General features: G+C 40.0%; 1 protein-coding gene across 6 annotated transcripts in view; it reads right to left on the reverse strand.

The window, feature by feature from the left end:
* The window catches only part of FBXW11 (F-box and WD repeat domain containing 11), a 131,519-nt gene that overhangs the window by 21,346 nt on the left and 92,652 nt on the right, over positions 1–17,521 (reverse strand). For all 6 annotated transcript variants that reach the window (XM_019982813.2, XM_019982810.2, XM_019982809.2 and 3 more), the window contains 3 exons: positions 16,396–16,621; positions 6,797–6,983; positions 5,831–5,921 (listed from right to left, as the gene is read on the reverse strand). In XM_019982813.2, coding sequence (XP_019838372.1) covers positions 5,831–5,921; positions 6,797–6,983; positions 16,396–16,621 — 504 coding nt within the window. The remainder of the gene's footprint in view (positions 1–5,830; positions 5,922–6,796; positions 6,984–16,395; positions 16,622–17,521) is intronic.

A 17,521-nucleotide genomic window follows, 5' to 3' on the forward strand; every position in this document is an offset into this window, starting at 1 on the left:
TTCAAAATACTCATCTGAGTAGTTAAAAGCTTAATTAATTGCTTAAGTGAAGAAAGGAGATAAATCTCATGGTTATTCACAAAGTTAAGCACTTAATTACTGGTTCTTCTGACATCTAACAAACCACATTTCTTATTTTGAAGGCAACAGCTTCTGTATGCTCTAAAATGTTACAATTTACTGAATGTTATATGCAGGTGCCATGTTTCCATAATACTATGCCACGTGTTTTATACAGCTTATAATATTCATTTGATCATCATGAGTCTGAAGCCAAAATTATTATTCTCATTTTACAGAAAAAGAAATTGAGCATTGGAGATACGGATACATTTATACTTAAAAAGAAAATGCCTTCTCATTTTTGGCCTCCGTACTTAGCACAGGAAGCCTGGAAATGCACGCCCTGTTCTCAGAGCTCCCATACATGGCCTTGAGAGAGGGCAGGATCACATATTTCCAACAACCAGGGGGATGCAAAGAGGTGCCATGGAGGTCCCAAGAGCAAGAAATAGTTCATCTGTCCATCTGCTACCAAATTAGAGCTTCTTAGCCATCATCATCATCTCTAGTGCGTCTATAAAATGCCAGACATAAAGCCACATTTCAAAAACAAAAAAAAATTTATTGCACTATGTCTACTGCTATCAAGGTAGACGAAAGACCTGTCTGTGTAAGCAACTTTATAAAAAGGGATCCAGACAATAAAGAATCTCTGAAATTGAACTCAGTGCTGGGAACCATTTAGAGAAATGCTATATTTTTAGAGAGTGACTAAGCCACTTCAGCATGCTAAGCACACCAGGAAAATTCTGACTTAGAAGGCAGACCTACTGGTAACAAGTCTTATTCATGACCAATGACTCCTGGCAGTGGTTACCAGTATTCAGGCTACACTCTTGGGGCCCAGAAAGTTGCTACTGAATGTGACTCCATATAAACCCGAAGTATTTCAAAGATGAATACATAACCTGTCTTCTCAATATATTTGGTATTATTTTTAAAATTCAAATCACCATTCTTAGTTTTAAAACATACACAATTGCTTTAAAATATTATTGAATCAGTAAATAGCTTTGCTACCCTATATTTCAATGAATAGAAAAAGCACATTTACTATCCCTATTTTTTGGGGAAAAAAAATTTTGTTTTAACTTTGGTATGGGAATCCTCAAAAGAATTTCCTACATGCCCTCCCACGACTCTAAAATGTTTTCTAGAACCCAGTGACTTGGTTATAGACTATTACTGTACTTCAAGTCCTGAGGACACAGCAGAGAGAAGCTGGGTACGGCAACACGATCCGCCTGTGGTAGTACCCCCATCCCCTGAGATGTCTGGACAAAGAATACTACCCAACATAAAAGGCCAACCCAGACCTGTAGCTCCAACTCTCAAACAAGAGCCAGAGGCCAGAATCTCTCAAAAGCTCTGCTAGAATCTCTCAAAAGCTCTGCTTTCATTCTAAGTCAAGTAGATGTTAGGAAATAGCTTAGCTTCTCAAACTGAGGAGGAGCCTAATTTTCTAGAATATATTTCCAAATTTTAAAAGAAAAATCTTACCAAATAATTTTTGATGGTCCTTTTAGGAAGTTCCCATCTAGGGCTATTTTAAAAATTACTAGGTTCCTGAATCCCAAAACAAAAGCAGCTTGTTTCAAAATGCCAGGAAAGGGACGCTACAGCAGAGCCGGCAGCGGACTGCTCCGTTGCACACCAACCCTGTGTAACTCCTAAGACCTCACTCTTCTCAAGTCTCAAGGCCACCCACAAAAGAAAGCAGCACTTCCTGCTGACTGTGCCTGCCCAAAATACTACCTACCACTATATGTGACGACCTCAACTCTTATTAGAATGCTTATATAAGCCAGGTCTTTTTCAGAAAAAAACAGACCTTTTAAAATGGAAGGCAGCCCACTGTGGCAGAAAATACCTAGGTCAATTAGCAGTTTTGGCAAATGACTTGGGACTATTTGAGCTGCAGTTTTTCCTCTTCTGTAAAAATGGAAACTATATACTTTCTCAAACCTACTGGAAGGATCAAATGAGATTACGTGTGTAAGGTGTTTAGCACAGGGCCTACAGATGGCACCAGCGATGCTCTTCCGCTTTGTAGAGAACAATGGCCAAAGGAGTAGGCAGTGACCAGAAAAAATCTCACCAAATTGCTAGGAACTGCTGTCTCGGTCTAGGCTGATCTTCAACGCTGATCAGCCGGAGCCCTCCCAAACCATTCCCAGGAAGGGGTTCAGCCTTCAAATGCAATTCAACAATTACCTTAATGTCAGCAGCAGGAATACAGGGCATACACAGGTGCACCTTTTTAATGATGCAGATACCTGCCTTTCACTTGGACATCCTGTGGTATGGCTACTGTAGAGGAATATTTCATGTTTTTGAGAACTTTTAAAATCCCCTTACCCTGTGCAAATTTTCAAAATAACTGGGAAAGTAGCCATGATACACAGAGTATACAGCAGCATTTAAATTGGCAATAGAGTGAAAACAGATGTCTGAGTATGAAGGAATAACATTATTTTTAGAAGCCTAAACACAACTGGGTGGGTGGGCAAGTTTCGGCATTTTCTGGTTAGGACAATGTTAATATCAAGTCTGCAAACCACAAAAAAGCTCCCCACTTTCCCTGAATAAAATGTGGTTTATTAAAAGGTGCGATACAACACACCATCATTTTACTAGTGGTCTGTTCCAAGGAGAGGGCTTCAAAGGCTTTAATCCAGAGAATTAAAAAAAAAAAAAAGGAAAAAAAGCATTCTACATGAAAGAGTTTGTCACTACTCTGAGATGACAAAGAGAAAAATCCAAGTTCAGGACATCAGAACTCTGACTGATTGAGCCTACTATAACAACTCCCATCTCCCTGTCGAGGAACGCCTAAGGGCATGGTAGGACAAAAAGGGTTTTGGACTAAAAATTTTGGTTCTGACAATTTGAGAGATGAATTAAATCACTGTGGCAAAGTACCTAACAGTAAGCTCACTATTAATAATGATGATGATGGTAACAATTAAGACTCTAGAAAGCAATGGCAATATGGTTGTTTCTTTTAGGACTGTGCCTCAGGTTTTCCAGGAATTCCTTCTCAATTCAGAGGATCTCTAAACTCTCTCCCTCCCACCCTACCCCCTTCCCCTTTTCCCTTCTACCCGTGTGTGTGTGTGTGTGTGTGTGTGTGTATATGTGTGCACGCGCGCGCGCACACGCATGTGTGTGGCAAGAATACCCATGAGAGATGAAACTTTGCAGAAAGCTAAGAATTCTTATTCTCTCCAGGCTTCATTTCTTATATTCTCATTTCCTGAATAATAAGGCTTGGCTACACTAAGCCAGGTTCCCTACTCTTCTTAAAAATTAGCCAATTCCTCTTGGGTCAGTGCGGAAGGGCAAGGTCATCTGCTTGTCAGAGCCAAATATGGGGATGCACAGATGACAGGAGCCAGCACATGAGCTAGAACTGTCAAGGCAGAGCAAGAAGGAGAGAAAGCAGAAGGAGAGAAAGCAAAAGGGGCTGTGAACTGGCAACCCTGCAGAGTATGTGGGAAAAAAAACCGACTCTAAGGTTGTGTGTAGATGGTATCTTGTGAGAATTACAAGCAATCCATAATCTATATAAATCACACAACACAGTTCATGAGTATACTGCAAGGGCTCAGAAGAGAGTACCTATAATTATTATAGTTTGCTTGTGAGGGCTTTATACCAGCCACGTGGTAACAGCCAAGCCTGTGAGTCTCCCATTTGTTTGATCCAGGCATCACTGAAACAACTCTTTACTTTGCGTGTCCACCCAGGAGAAGATAAAACACACTTATAAAGGAGAGGTAAAGAACTCTACTTTGATGAAGTACCACTGATCTCTAGTGTAAAAAAAGCCGTACTGAGTGCAGAAGAACGTAAGGTTGATCAGACTCAACTACCCACTGCCTGTGTGATCATGGGCAAGCTATTTAATCTGGGTAAGCCTCAGATTCCTCAGCTTTAAATCAGGACAGGGCTTACCCTTTCAAGCACTGTCCAGAGTGTAAAATGAGAAAATGCATTATATAACGCTTAAAGTATCTCTGACAAGTAATCACTCCATACGTAGTACATTATTTTTATTATTATTACTATGAGTGAATGTACCAAAGTATAAAACACCAACCCTTACATTAAGAGATCTAGCCCACAAAAATCTGGAGGAGACTCTTGTGGCCTACCAGTGGGTTTTCCTCAACCACACTCTAAGAACCACTGGGTAGACCACCGTGATGTAGGGGTTTTGCCCTATAGCTCCGTTTTCCCTCACATCTGCCTCCTCCACTAACTTTAAAATGTTATTTTAGCCTGAGGAAATGGTTATGTTAGGTGGTGTCACATACTGTCATGCCACAGAAAACTGAATTCATACTGTAGGTTATGACAATACTCATGAGAATTAAAATAATCTATGTCACCAAATCTTCAACCTGATCAAAGTCCTTGCAGAGTTCCTATTTATTAATGATTGATCTTAGACATCACCCTTCTTATAATGAAGGACTTGCTAAAAATTATTCAAGGAAATTTGGAGATATGTTATAAAGAATAGTTGGGAGGAAAAAAGTAAAAAGTAAAATAGTTTCTAAGATATACGCATAAGCAGTCTTAGTAAAACTACACAGGGGTAAAAGACAATCTCTCTTACCTGAAACACACACACCAATTTAAGGTCCAAGCTAACACTATGTCTCAGTTACTAACACTGTCGGAGCAATTTATTCTAAGCTTTGAACTGTCAGTAAATCAATTAATTCCTAAATTTTAGGATGTGTCTGGCAAAAGCTTTAACTCACTTAAAGCTTTTACTTCCCTAAAAAGTTACTTTACAGCTCATTTTAGGGAACAGAATACTCAAGACAACAGCTTGCATTTGAAATAATGATATTCAGTCACATTCAGATTTACCATTAACCAAACAGTTCCATTAGTTCACATCACATCTGCCTTAAAAAGAAGTGGGCGGCTACAAAAAGCACATGTTTCTCTATTAATGAATTTTGGCACAATAACTTTTATGCCTATCACCTGGGGGTGAGGATTACTTCACATTTGGGAAGCCGAGTATAACTTTATGGGTGATACAGCACTGCCTAGCAAAGGTTGAACTTTTTTCGCCAAGGAGGAAATAGTGAAGTAACCAAGACCTGCCAAGAACACATGTGAAAGAGTTAATGAGAAATGCCTGTGCATGTCTTTCCTGGTTCAAGGAAAAGGGCTAAATAATAAAACCGAACTAATTAGAACACATGAACAATATCAAACATCTCCAATGTCTCTCATCAAGTTCACAGAGTTTTACTGGTCTGGGGAAGTTGCACTCAAATCCAAAATGGTCCACGAGTGTAATTTGCTCCATAAAAGCCACTTAACTATTGCTTAGAATCATATTTGAAGCCTTTTAATGAAAAAGCATGGGAAATTTACAGAGGAAACTGAGACTGTGCCTTCCCTGGTTCTCCAGAGGTGGCTCAAAAAGGTGAAACTACGTTTACCTGAAAAACTGGGCCTTGGATTTTGGAAATTTCATCAAATTAAAAAGGTAATTTTGGATTAAGGTTTCAATTAACTGGCAGCCTTGCAAAAGCATTTCACATTTTAGAAAAGTTAAGACTTTTTTTTTTAATACAAAAAGGGACTATCCAACCTGAAGAATTACACACTGTAATGTGCAGATCACACATTGTAACATATTTGCTCTAAGACTTCACCTTAAAAAAAAAAGACCCATTCTATGATTTTTAGATCAACTGAACACTAAGCCCATAAAAAAGATAAATCATAAAATTACCTCTATATCCTGGATAATCTTTGGGTATAATGACCTATAAAATGAATTGGGAGGGCCATCTGTTGGTCTGTTTTTAAACAGGTACTGATCCCTGGCAAATAAAAACAAACAGATGTTACATTTTTGCACATAAAAGGGTGAATTTTATTTAAACATGGTGCTTACAAAGTTGTATCTTTCAAGTCTTTTGATTTGCATTGAGCCTTAACAGTTCAAAAGCAGGATTTCTGACAATTAAATGTGCACGTTTGACTTAAGTTCAACTTACAGTTCTTTACATGATCCCAACTTTTTATTTTCTGAATACCCAACACAATAATCTAGCCTTTCATTCTACAGTTCAATAAAAAGGGCTAATGTAGCTTTGTGAAAAATCTAACTTAGTACATATCAAATCTCTTCCTATAAAGGAAACACAGCCCTAGCCACCACTCATGCCACCGCCTGTGTGTCCTGGCTGTGGCGCTTTCTCTGCGCTAACTGGGCCAGACTACTGACATGTACAGAGCTATAAAGCTGCATTTCAGAGACGATGGGTTGTCTCTGAAAAATCCTGCCTGTTGTATACCTCCCGTCTTCAACCAGGATCAATATCTAACAGCAAAATGGCATTATCTGACTTTCTCATGACTCTCCCTTTTCTGTATCTATCTCTTGGTAATGGTATCAACGCCCAAGGAAAATGTGAAAGGAAAAGCATAAACATAGAGCTTTGAAAAGTCAAACTGCTCAAACTGTATAATACATCCAACAGTTAATAAATATAAAGGAAATATGCATTTCAGAAGAGGTTATTCTAACAGCTTTAACTTTCCTCCTCTCAACTCTTGACCATGCATCTTTCTCCACTTGTTTAAAATAGGCCAACACAGTAAGCCAGTATTTATAACTACATTTTTTAGTACTCAAACTGACCCTAGGTCAAAGAAACTGTCTTTCAAGGGAACGAGCAACCTGAATACTTACCACCCTCTTCTTTCTGAAAGTCCCTTCCACAGAGGATCAGTGCGCACCATTCGTTCAATCAGCTTCTTCCAAAGCATTCCTTCAGAGATCACTCGCTGCCATTCTTTACACACCAGCTCTGCTGCACACAGAGATCTGGCATCCAGGTAGGAAAGAATGTTTTCTGCTATGTGATCTAAGCCTTGCTCTACAAAATACAAAAAGCAATGAAGGAATAGAAAGGGAGATGGAAATGTACCAGCTACCGTTTCCTTAAAGCTAAGAGGATAAAGAAATCCTGAACCAGGAAACATACTTGAGTAATATCAGAAGTTCTGCAGATACACATGTACATGAGTACCTAAACATACACACTTCTTTTTGTTCTGGTTTTTTTAAGAAAAAACAACTGATGTTATCAGTTCCTGGGTGTAAAAGTCAACCCTGGGCAGTTCTATATTTGTCAGATATTCTAACAAAATATTTATTTTTTCACTTTCTTTTACAGAACTTTATGGGGCAATGACACCCCGAATTTTACAGATGAGGCAGAGAGAGGTTAAAAGATTCACGGTTTCACAACTAGAGGATAGTGAAGTCAAGAGTGGAACTCTGATCTCTTCCTCCGAAGTTTGCATTCTTTCCCCTTTGATTTACTGCTTCTCATAACAAATCATCCCATTAATTCATGACCTATGTGAATCCCCTGGGGCTAAGGAGACAGAAAGGTGGAACACTAACTTATATGAAAAAGCTTATGAAAAAAACACAACAATCCAAGAATTAAGTCAAGAGTACTCAGTTGTACTTTTGTCAGTCACTTTTCTCCACCTCTTTCTTATGCAGGTAAAATCCTCAAAACCATGAACCACATCCTAAAACTTCTAACCCTTAGGAGGTTTAATCCTACACAATGCAAGTATCCTTTCAAAGACAACCAAGATTCAGCCTTTGCCTGACACTCAAAGGCAAGACGATCCCTGCGGTCAACAGTGTCGCCACCTACACACCCCCATCCTGTGGTTCTGGACATGTCCTTCTGCAGCCCCAAGAAATAAAGCTTTCCCCAGGTCTCCTCTGCGTTGCAGGGGGAACACTAAACATACAGTCGGAAAACTCCAATTTCAAGTCTAGGTTCACCACCAAGAAGTTCTATGACATGAAACAAATACTGAAACAATACTGAAACATCCCTGCACCTTGTCTTCTTTACCATGTAACATGGCAATGGCCAGTAACTATCCTTTCTCATATTACCTGTATGAATCAACAAAACTTTATGATAAGATTTTAAAGATAACAATGCATCATTCAAGGTTAATATTTTCTTTTTTCACCATAAACAGAAGCAGTATAGTCACACTAACTTGACAGGGTCTAGGTAAAACATTAAACTTTCAGAGCCTCAATTTCCTCATCTGTATAAAATGAGAATAATAATTTGCCTTATTTTGAAAATATAATGAGATGATGTATAAAAAATGCTTTACAAACTAAGGTTTTTTCCCACTCTTGAGTATTTACACTGTTGATTATGGTTTACATGCCCTTCACATGCTGGTTCCACTCTACACTAGATCTAATACTCGAGTTATGATCTGATAACGAAGACTAGCTACACTGGGGTCCCTGTATTTTCTTGTGCGTGTCATTATATCAAGAGATAAGGCAATCAAAGGTTACACTGCCTTCATCTAACAGCCATGTCACAGCAGACTCCTAAGATGTTAGGAAGCTGAACTGAAACCTTACGCATCTCCCCATAAAATGTCTATTAAAAACAATTCCCCCTAATTCTGCATTGGTATGGCTAGGTTAAAAGGGGAGGGCAGATTCACACAGAAGTCTACAGTTATCCTCACTATAGTTCACTTTCAAAGCTTTATCTGACCCTTGAATTCAGCCTCTACAATTCTGATTCCGTCACCCAGAAGTGTGGACATTCCACACCAGATCTGCATGACGGGCAAATGTAGTAAGTCTTATTCCAAGCTGTTGGCAAACATGCTAAATGGGTCAGAACCAAGGACAGCACCCATGATTCTATATTTCCCTTCAGGCTATTATACATCCATTCACTAAATACAAAGTACCAACCCTGAGCCACCAGTTCTATAATTATCTGGATTGTATACTATTTTCCAGCCCACATCTCTCTATTCAGTCCTCAAAGATACTTGGGGAAACTGCCCCATGAAGACACTGCCATCTTTACATTATCAGGTGAATTTGGTATGGTTACTTTTTGTGTTACCTTGCTGGTGCTTACTACATAAAGTTGGCATTGCAATTTTTTGTTTACAAGTTGGCACTACCTGCTTTGTGTCCCTTTTAAACATACACAACCCATGTTCACTTTGGAAAAACTTTGCCTGTAAGAAAATATCTTTAAATCCCCAAACCTCACTGCTCAAGAGATAATGACCTTTGACATTCTGTACACTATATCCTTCTAGGCTTACATAATACTACATAGTCTTTTCAACAGCTAATTAACTTTTGATAACCCATTTGAGAATTTGGCCAGAATGAAACATCAAATTCAAAATCCAGTATCTCCCAAATACGCCGTCTCCCAGTTCTCTAGTTCTTAAAAACCAGGAAACTGGCTCCTCAGTCATCTCTGGGTCCTGTCGCGCAGGAGACGACCAAACACAGCTGTACGAGGTGTATGTGCGCAAGCGCACCCAGCAGCTCTGCCCACTGGTTTGCAATTATTTCTCAATGTTTCACAATTCTGAAAAAAACCACCTCAGGTTCTGTCACTATCCTGGCACACAACATCTCTAGGTCTACTTGTTACAGGAGCTGTGTGTTTCCTAAATATCTTCTTTCTTTCTCGGACAATTTTTCTACCCTTCTAGTTTTAAAGCCATGGTTTTTAGTGGCAAAAGAAAAAGGCATAAGTTAAACGAGGAGCGAAAACATGCCGTTTCTTCCTATCACCACTTCACCATGTATTCGAAGTACGCTGTCCCTTCATTCTTCTCACTCTTGCTCCAAATAGTGGATTATTTTATTTTGTTTTTAACTCTCCCAAATTATGTAACCATTTTAGACAATTTCACATTATTCAGGGCTTGGACTTTTTGATACCATTCTCAAAGATTCAGGCTACCATTCTGTTATCTCCAGGCCCCTTTCTTCCATCTAAGTGTATTTAAAGTGAGGGAAATTCATGGAGAATCACAGGGGGTTCTACTTGTGTCTCTCCATTGACAAGATTGACAAACTATTCATCTGAACTTCAAATTTCAGAATCTCTCTACCCTCTTTGATCATATTTATTTTCAGAGTCTCCACCCATGGCCTAATAAACTTAACTCTTTTCAATTTTCCTAATTCTGGGGTACTTCTCTGTCTGTCTTCTAGTTTCTACACTTAACATTAGCACACAGTCACTAAGGTTTATGCTAATTCCAATTATTAACCAAACTCTGCTAACTGGTTATAAACACACCCCTAACCAACACGCCTCTCAAATCCTCTGCTGAGAGAGAAAACAAATAGATAAGAACACATTACATGCTGTCTTTTCAGGCCTCAATGGCTGCCACATCCTCATGGTCTGAATATTAACTGGGAACGCTGCATCCAATCCTTCCACCTGGCTGGGTAGTCTATGAGCTGGTTCTAGGAAGCCTGTGTGGTTATACTTGAATCATTTAGGGCTAGTGATTTGAGAAACAATAGTAGCAAAAATAATTTCTGAATATTCTCACCAACTGAGTCAGAATATGTAGATGGTAGGCCCAGGAATCTATCTTCTTAAGAATTCAGTTCAGTTTAGTTGCTCAGTCGTGTCCGACTCTTTGCGACCCCATGGACTGCAGCAAGCCAGGCCTCCCTGTCCATCACCAACTCCCGGAGCTTGCTCAAACCCATGTCCATCGAGTCAGTGATGCCATCCAACCATCTTAGCCTCTGTTGTCCCCTTCTCCTCCTGCCTTCAATCTTTCCTAGCATCAGGGTTTTTTCCAATGAGTCAGTTCTTAAGAATTATCACCAGATAATTCCTACATACTGGGAACTTCTGCTTTATAGCAACAATATCCCTTTTAGTCCTCACTGATGTTCCCCTGCCTATGGGCGATCAGCAAGATTCTGCATAAGGAAACTCATTATTAGACACATACCTCCTACTCTTTCAAATGCCACTGGTCCAATCTAGCAACGGCTCAGTGAAATCGGGGGATTTATTTCCTTTTGTTAATACTTTAAATTCACTCCATCTTTTTAGGGTGCAGCATGTTTCAATCTCTTGGAAAATATACTGGCTATAGAGCCATATAACCTCGTGGAAGCAAATCAGTTTTCCTTTTTGGATCTCAGTCTTCCATAAAAGAAGAGTAATATTAAATGCTTAAAATGGATTATATCCTATAATCAGCATGATAACCCTCTGAGATAGGCTATCAATAGCCTCATTTTATAGAGAAGGATCTTTCTAACCCTGTTGGGAAGGTTAATAAGAAGAGGTTATTCAGGAGTCAGATACAGAGCAGACATTTGGTAAACACCAGTCTCTCTTCTTCCCTCTTGCAGAAACTGCCTTAGCTGGTATCAGTGGTTAAGGAAGCTAAGCAGTATTCCCTTCCCTTGTTATTTTCTGCGGAGAAAACATGACATGCCTTCCCTGGCAAGTCGCTAAGTCTTCCCTAATAGCTTGGAGTAAATCTCATATTCCTTAAATACTGAAAGAACAGGAATCACACAACCTCTATTTGGGCACCTGGGAGTAGCCACTCCCAGGAGCCATGAAGACTTTATAACTTTCTGGTTTTAAGACTATTCAGAACAAAGAGGTTACTGACTAAGGTGGCCCATTTGCCTAAGCTAAAAAGTGCTCTGAGGTGTTACAACTAAGCATTTTCTTAAAGTACCAATGTCTGGCTCTCATTTACTCTACAGTGCTGAGACTCCCCCATCTCCCACAGCACCCCCCTCCCCAAGGCAATAAGAGGACACATTATGGCCTCGGAAAATGAGTCCAGAATACTGCACACACAGTGCTGAAGAAGTGCTGCTGGTGCTAATTATATGCACCAGATGAAGGTCTGGAAATTTTTCAATAATAAATTAAAACAATTAAAAGGCAAAATTTCAAAGCTCAGTATGTAAATAACACTGCACCAAAATGAAACTCAAATGTGTAATGTCAGTTCAATGCCCTTGACTATAGCCAGTTTCAAGACAGCTGCTTAGATCATACAATTACAGAAACTTTTATTATTTTAGAAACGCATTTCAAAGAGCAGCTGCAAAGAAATTTTCTTCCCCACCCACCCCTGCTGTCCCTTCCCCCTCCCTAGTCACAAACCTAGTTGTAAAACCTGAAGTCAGAGACTTTCTTTCCTGATAGCAACAGCATGTCACTGGATTTCTTTAACTTGGAATATACTGACCTAAAGATTCTGACTAAAATGAAGTAAAATAACGCTCAGGTCACAAAGTCCAACATTTTGTTATGCCAACAGAGTGGCACACACACCTACCTAAATGATGTCAGGATGAATCAATTCGGAAATCAGTGGGTGAATAATTAAAACTTCCTGGCAGTAAATCGCATTGCCCCTGGAGAAGCAGGTGTTTCCTGCCTCTCTGGACTTTTTTTTTCCCCCCCTTAAACTGTCATCCTCAGACTACCTACCAGATGCCAGGCATATTATGTACAGTATCTTTAATCCTCACAATATCCTATTAAGTATTAGTATTATTCCCACACTGATCAGGAAACTGAGGCTCCAAAACGTGGGCCCACATATCAGGTGCAGGTGATGGGATTCAAACGCAGGGGTCGTCACATGCAACAATCGGCCTCTCCACTGCGTCACACTGGACCTCTGGTCCTGCGTATTCTGGTACTTCCACAGGTCCCAAGACCGCTGATCTCATCTCTGTCCCATTTACAGTCTGTAATGGTTTATCATCCTTACTTGGGGGACAAAGGAATAAACTATGGCCACGAAGCTAAGTGTTTTTAAAATTCTTAATTGCTCAGACACCTCACCAATACTTATCATCCTTCTTGAAGTACAATCTGTCTCTACTTCAAATGGTATAAATTTTCCCTTTAACAACAGTTCTTACAAACCACAAACTTAGCCTGCAGAAATTGACATTGCAGACTAAACATTTACCATGATTTTTAAAAAAGCATATCATAATTATCACTTTTTCCACTGAACCAAAAGGAGCCAGAGACCACAAACATTTTCCATTTTCCCTATACTGACAGGTACGATATTCACAGCAAGTATTAAAAAGTGAAAACTATAGACCATTTTTATAGAATTAATGGTTTTTACAATCAAAAGAAGTCTTAAGTTGACTGTCAATTTCAACAAAGTAAAAATTCAAACTCAGGATCATCTACAGTAAAAGCTAAACATCAAACTAGAATAATGATTAGTAAGTACGCCACACGTTATTAAATCTAACTATGAACAAACACATGGACCTGTTTCTTCCCTAAAGCTCTTTTCTTGAGGCATGGTCTGTGCTAAGGAACTAATGCCAGATTTAATCCAAGTCTACGAGACAGCAACTAACACAATCTACTCGGCCAGCTTGTCCCCAGCTATTAGATTCATATGTATGATATATACTGACACATGTATATATGTTCAGATCAAATCCTGCTAAAACAAATAGCATTTTAACAAAAATATTTCCATGTCCCAGCCAATGGTCCATTCATTTCATATAATATTCAGCACCACAAAATTCCACTTTAACAGAGATATGGACAGTGCCTTAAAATTCGCTGTAATGAAAACTGAATTGTGTGCAATTATACTAACCATATTTATATACATAACACATGTTCATCTGCTCTGTCTCTTCTCCAACTCTGCACACTCCCCAAGAGAAGGGGCTGCCTCTGAACTACACTCTGCAAATCAAGAGAACTTCAACAGTGCCACCTCGTGGATGTTCTGTAAACACAAGCTGGGTTCTCTGCTATTCTAAAATGTTTGAGAAGCAAATTATAGACAAAAACAAAACAATCAAAAGCAAACAAGCAAACAGAACAGATCTGCTTGGGAAAATGGAAGCACAGCTTCATCTATTTAAAAGCACTTAAGAGGAACAAGTCTAGGTGTCAACCTGGGCTAAAGGGAAGTTGCTGTATAAAGGGAAGTCAACTCGGGGCTGTGACGACCTAGAGGGGTGGGATGAGGGCTGGGGCAGGTTCAAAGGGAAGGGACACAGGTATACTTATGGCTGATTCACACTTTTGTATGGCAGAAGCCAACACAGTACTATAAAGAAACCAACCTCCAGTTTAAAGTAAATTTATATATATATGAAGTGAAGTGAAGCTGCCCAGTCATGTCCGACTCTTTTGCAATCCCATGGACTGTAGCCTGCCAGGCTCCTCTGTCCATGGGATTTTCCAGGCAAGAACACTGGAGTGGGTTGCCATTTCCTTCTCCAGGGAATCTTCCAACCCAGGGATCGACCCCGGGCCTCTGGCATTGTAGGCAGATGCTTTTACCGCCTGAGCCACCAGGGAGTCATACAAACATAAAACAAAAATGACCCTGTCTATTCTTGGTTTGGATGCAGCCTGGGTCAGTAGAAGAGCCTGGATGATGGGGCTCTGAGTTAGAACGACACACACAGAGGAGCTGCAGCACATACGCACTCGCCTGACTTACACGCACCTATACTTCTCTCATACAATTACAAGCGTATCTCTCTCCTTCTCGTCCATGCTTTCTCTTTAATTAAAAGTACAAGTTACTGAAATGGATTGTAAGCCATGTAGTCTATACAGAGTAATCTTAACTGCAAGTGATTTCAGCTTTCACACTAACTTTTGAACCAACCCCCATCATCATCACACAATCACAATAAACAAGATGTATGATCTTAGGCATTTCATCCAATTTCTCTGATCCTTGGCTTTATAACCTATCTAATGAAAAAACAGCACGAAATGACACCCCAAGTCCCTTTCAGCAATTAAATACTATGATTCTAGAAAAAAGAGGGTTCCCAGAAATACTAATTCAAGAAATGAGGAAAAAAAATGCTATTATTTTCAGCACAAAAAGAGCAGTAGGCTCAAATTTTCTTAAGCTAACTCTCAAATATCCTTAAATACTACCACTGTAGAAAGTGAACTCCCAAGTTCTGAAAGCAAGGTTAGAAACCACGGGCTGGCATGTGCCTTGCAGCCCCAGGTCTCAGGCCTGGAACACGAGCCCAGGGCTGTTTACTGCGGGAGATACTTAGACGAGCTGTGATGCACTGTGCACGTGTGCCTGCCAAGTCTCCTCAGTCGTGTCCAACTCTCTGCAACTCGACGGACTGTAGCCCGCCAGGCTCCTGTCCGTGGGATTCTCCGTGGGCTGCCATCTCCTCCTCCAGGGGCTCTTCCTGGCCCGGGGCTGGAGCCCGCATCTCTTATGTCTCCTGCGCCAGCGGGCAGGTTCTTTACCACTAGGGCCAGCAATGCGCTGTAAATCAATCAGGCTAAGCGAGAAGCTACTCTCTGAGGAGCCATCCAGAAGCTCTCACAAAGGGGAGGGCTGGGAGCAGTGCTACTGGTTTTCCCTTGGCTCTTTGTAGGCCAATCCTGGCATGGCAGCTGTTACTTCCAGGCTACCCTGACCATGTCAGAGGAAAGTTTTCTGGCCAGCATTCTCAAATTCTCTTCAAGAGTGAAACCTCTCTATTCTACCTGAACAAATTTAAAACAAAAAAATTTTTAAACGAGGGAAAAGAATTACCAAGTGATCAAAAAATCAAAGGGGGACGAACAGGCAGAGCACAGAGGGTTTTCAGATCCATGAAACAATTATATAGGACACTATAATGACAGATACATGTCATTATATATTTGTCAAAAGCCACAGAATGGACAACATCAAGAGTGAACCTTAAAGTATGTATTCTGGGTGATCCTGACATGTCAAATGTATCACTCTGATGCTGCAGGATGTTGACAGTGGGGAGGCTGTGCTGGTGGTTGCTGGGGGCGGGGAGGCGGGTGGTGAAAACTACTTTCTGCTCGGTTCTGCTGTGACCCTATAGTGCTGTGAAAGTAGTCTATTCAAAGAAAACAACGGGGGGTGAGGAGGGAGAAACCAGGGGGCGAAGCACACATTCAAGCAGGGGTAAGGCGGTGAGGGAGAAGATGCGGAAGTGAGTTTCAAGAAAGTTACTGAGACACGCTATCAATTTCCCCAATGCTTTGCTGCCATTCCCTAAAAGTCACTTAAGATGTAAGTGAACATCTTAGATTTGAGGGCACTTTCCAAACACTGTAGGAAAAACTGTCCCATATTAAAAAACAAATACTGTATTACAACGACAAAATGCAGACGGTATAGAGACCACATCAAAAATATATATATATATAGCAACAGTACTAACCAGTAGTCAACACTATTAATCACAGAAACTGCCTACAGTTCCTAGATAGATGCTAAATTATAACTCCTCTTCTAGTACCACATATCAAAATACCGTGTGTATCCCAAAGAAAGGCTGTCTCACACTATATTCATTCACTCATTCACTTTGCAAACACCTACTTGGCTCCATCTAGGCTCTTGGGATGGGCATTCTTCCACTTTTCAGCGTTTTTTACAGACAAACATGGTTACCTGGTAAAGCGGTAATAAAGTCCCGCTGCAACATGGGCTTCAGGTAAGAGTTAATATGTCCATGCTGGTAATGACACATTCGTGAAATAAGGTGTTCCACAAATTCCACTTGATCTGATTCAGACCACTGGTCAAAATATTTAATACACAAGTCTTTTTCTTTTTGATAGTTTCCTTCTGATGGCCTCTTTCTGGAGACGATCACTGATGATGTTCCATTACTTATCTATTTTAGAAAAACAAAAGAGTAATTAGTTTGACAAGGAAAATGAATCTAAATAGTCTTCTCATCAGAAACATATTTTTGCCAGGTGTATTTATACTTAAAATGCCAGTTTTACCCTAAAGCCAAACTCATTCCTTTATTAATTCAGGCAATAATTAAAAATGTATTCAGAGATCATGTACTCAGATTAGTCACTAAAGTAAATGACAAAGTCAGAATTCTTTGTAAAGTTAAATGGTGTCCTAAATTATCCTCCTCCAATGCTTATTCCCAAACCATGTTGTTATCAGTTAACTGATGCTGGAGAAGGCCATCTTAGAAAACCTGTTCAACTTGACTATTGGACTATTAATGGTTTTTTTTCTTCCTCAGAGTTGAAAGGTAAAGCTATATGTGTTTACGCAAACAGTTCTCATACTTGTGCATGCATCAGATAACCAGAGAGTATATTAACAGAGACTGCCAGGGGCCACTCTGGAATAGAGCCCTGAGCTAACGTCTAACAAGTTCCTGGATGATGCTGATGCTGCTGCTCTAAAGCCTGCACTTCAGGGACCTCACACTCTCTGTAACAGAGAAACCAGAAAGCAGTTCAATCTAAACAGCTTCATTTTACCTAACAGTTTCAATCGCCTCTGTATTATTTCCAGGGCTGCTAAACTGCTGACAAAATAGTTTATAGACTTTCATTCCCTCTTTCTGATCACCGACTCTGAAAGTTACCCCAGGCAAACCACATATGCCTGAAAACGTCCTCATCTTATTTAGTCTGTTTGTGGATATCCCACAGACTCCTATACTAATGGCTGCATCTCCCATCAAATCTACATGGCCCGTGCATACAACCAGTACATTTTTTAAAAACTGAAACTGCATACACTGCATCTGGACAACAATATC

Source organism: Bos indicus, chromosome 20 (genome assembly GCF_029378745.1).
Source record: "Bos indicus isolate NIAB-ARS_2022 breed Sahiwal x Tharparkar chromosome 20, NIAB-ARS_B.indTharparkar_mat_pri_1.0, whole genome shotgun sequence".
Lineage (NCBI taxonomy): Eukaryota > Metazoa > Chordata > Mammalia > Artiodactyla > Bovidae > Bos > Bos indicus.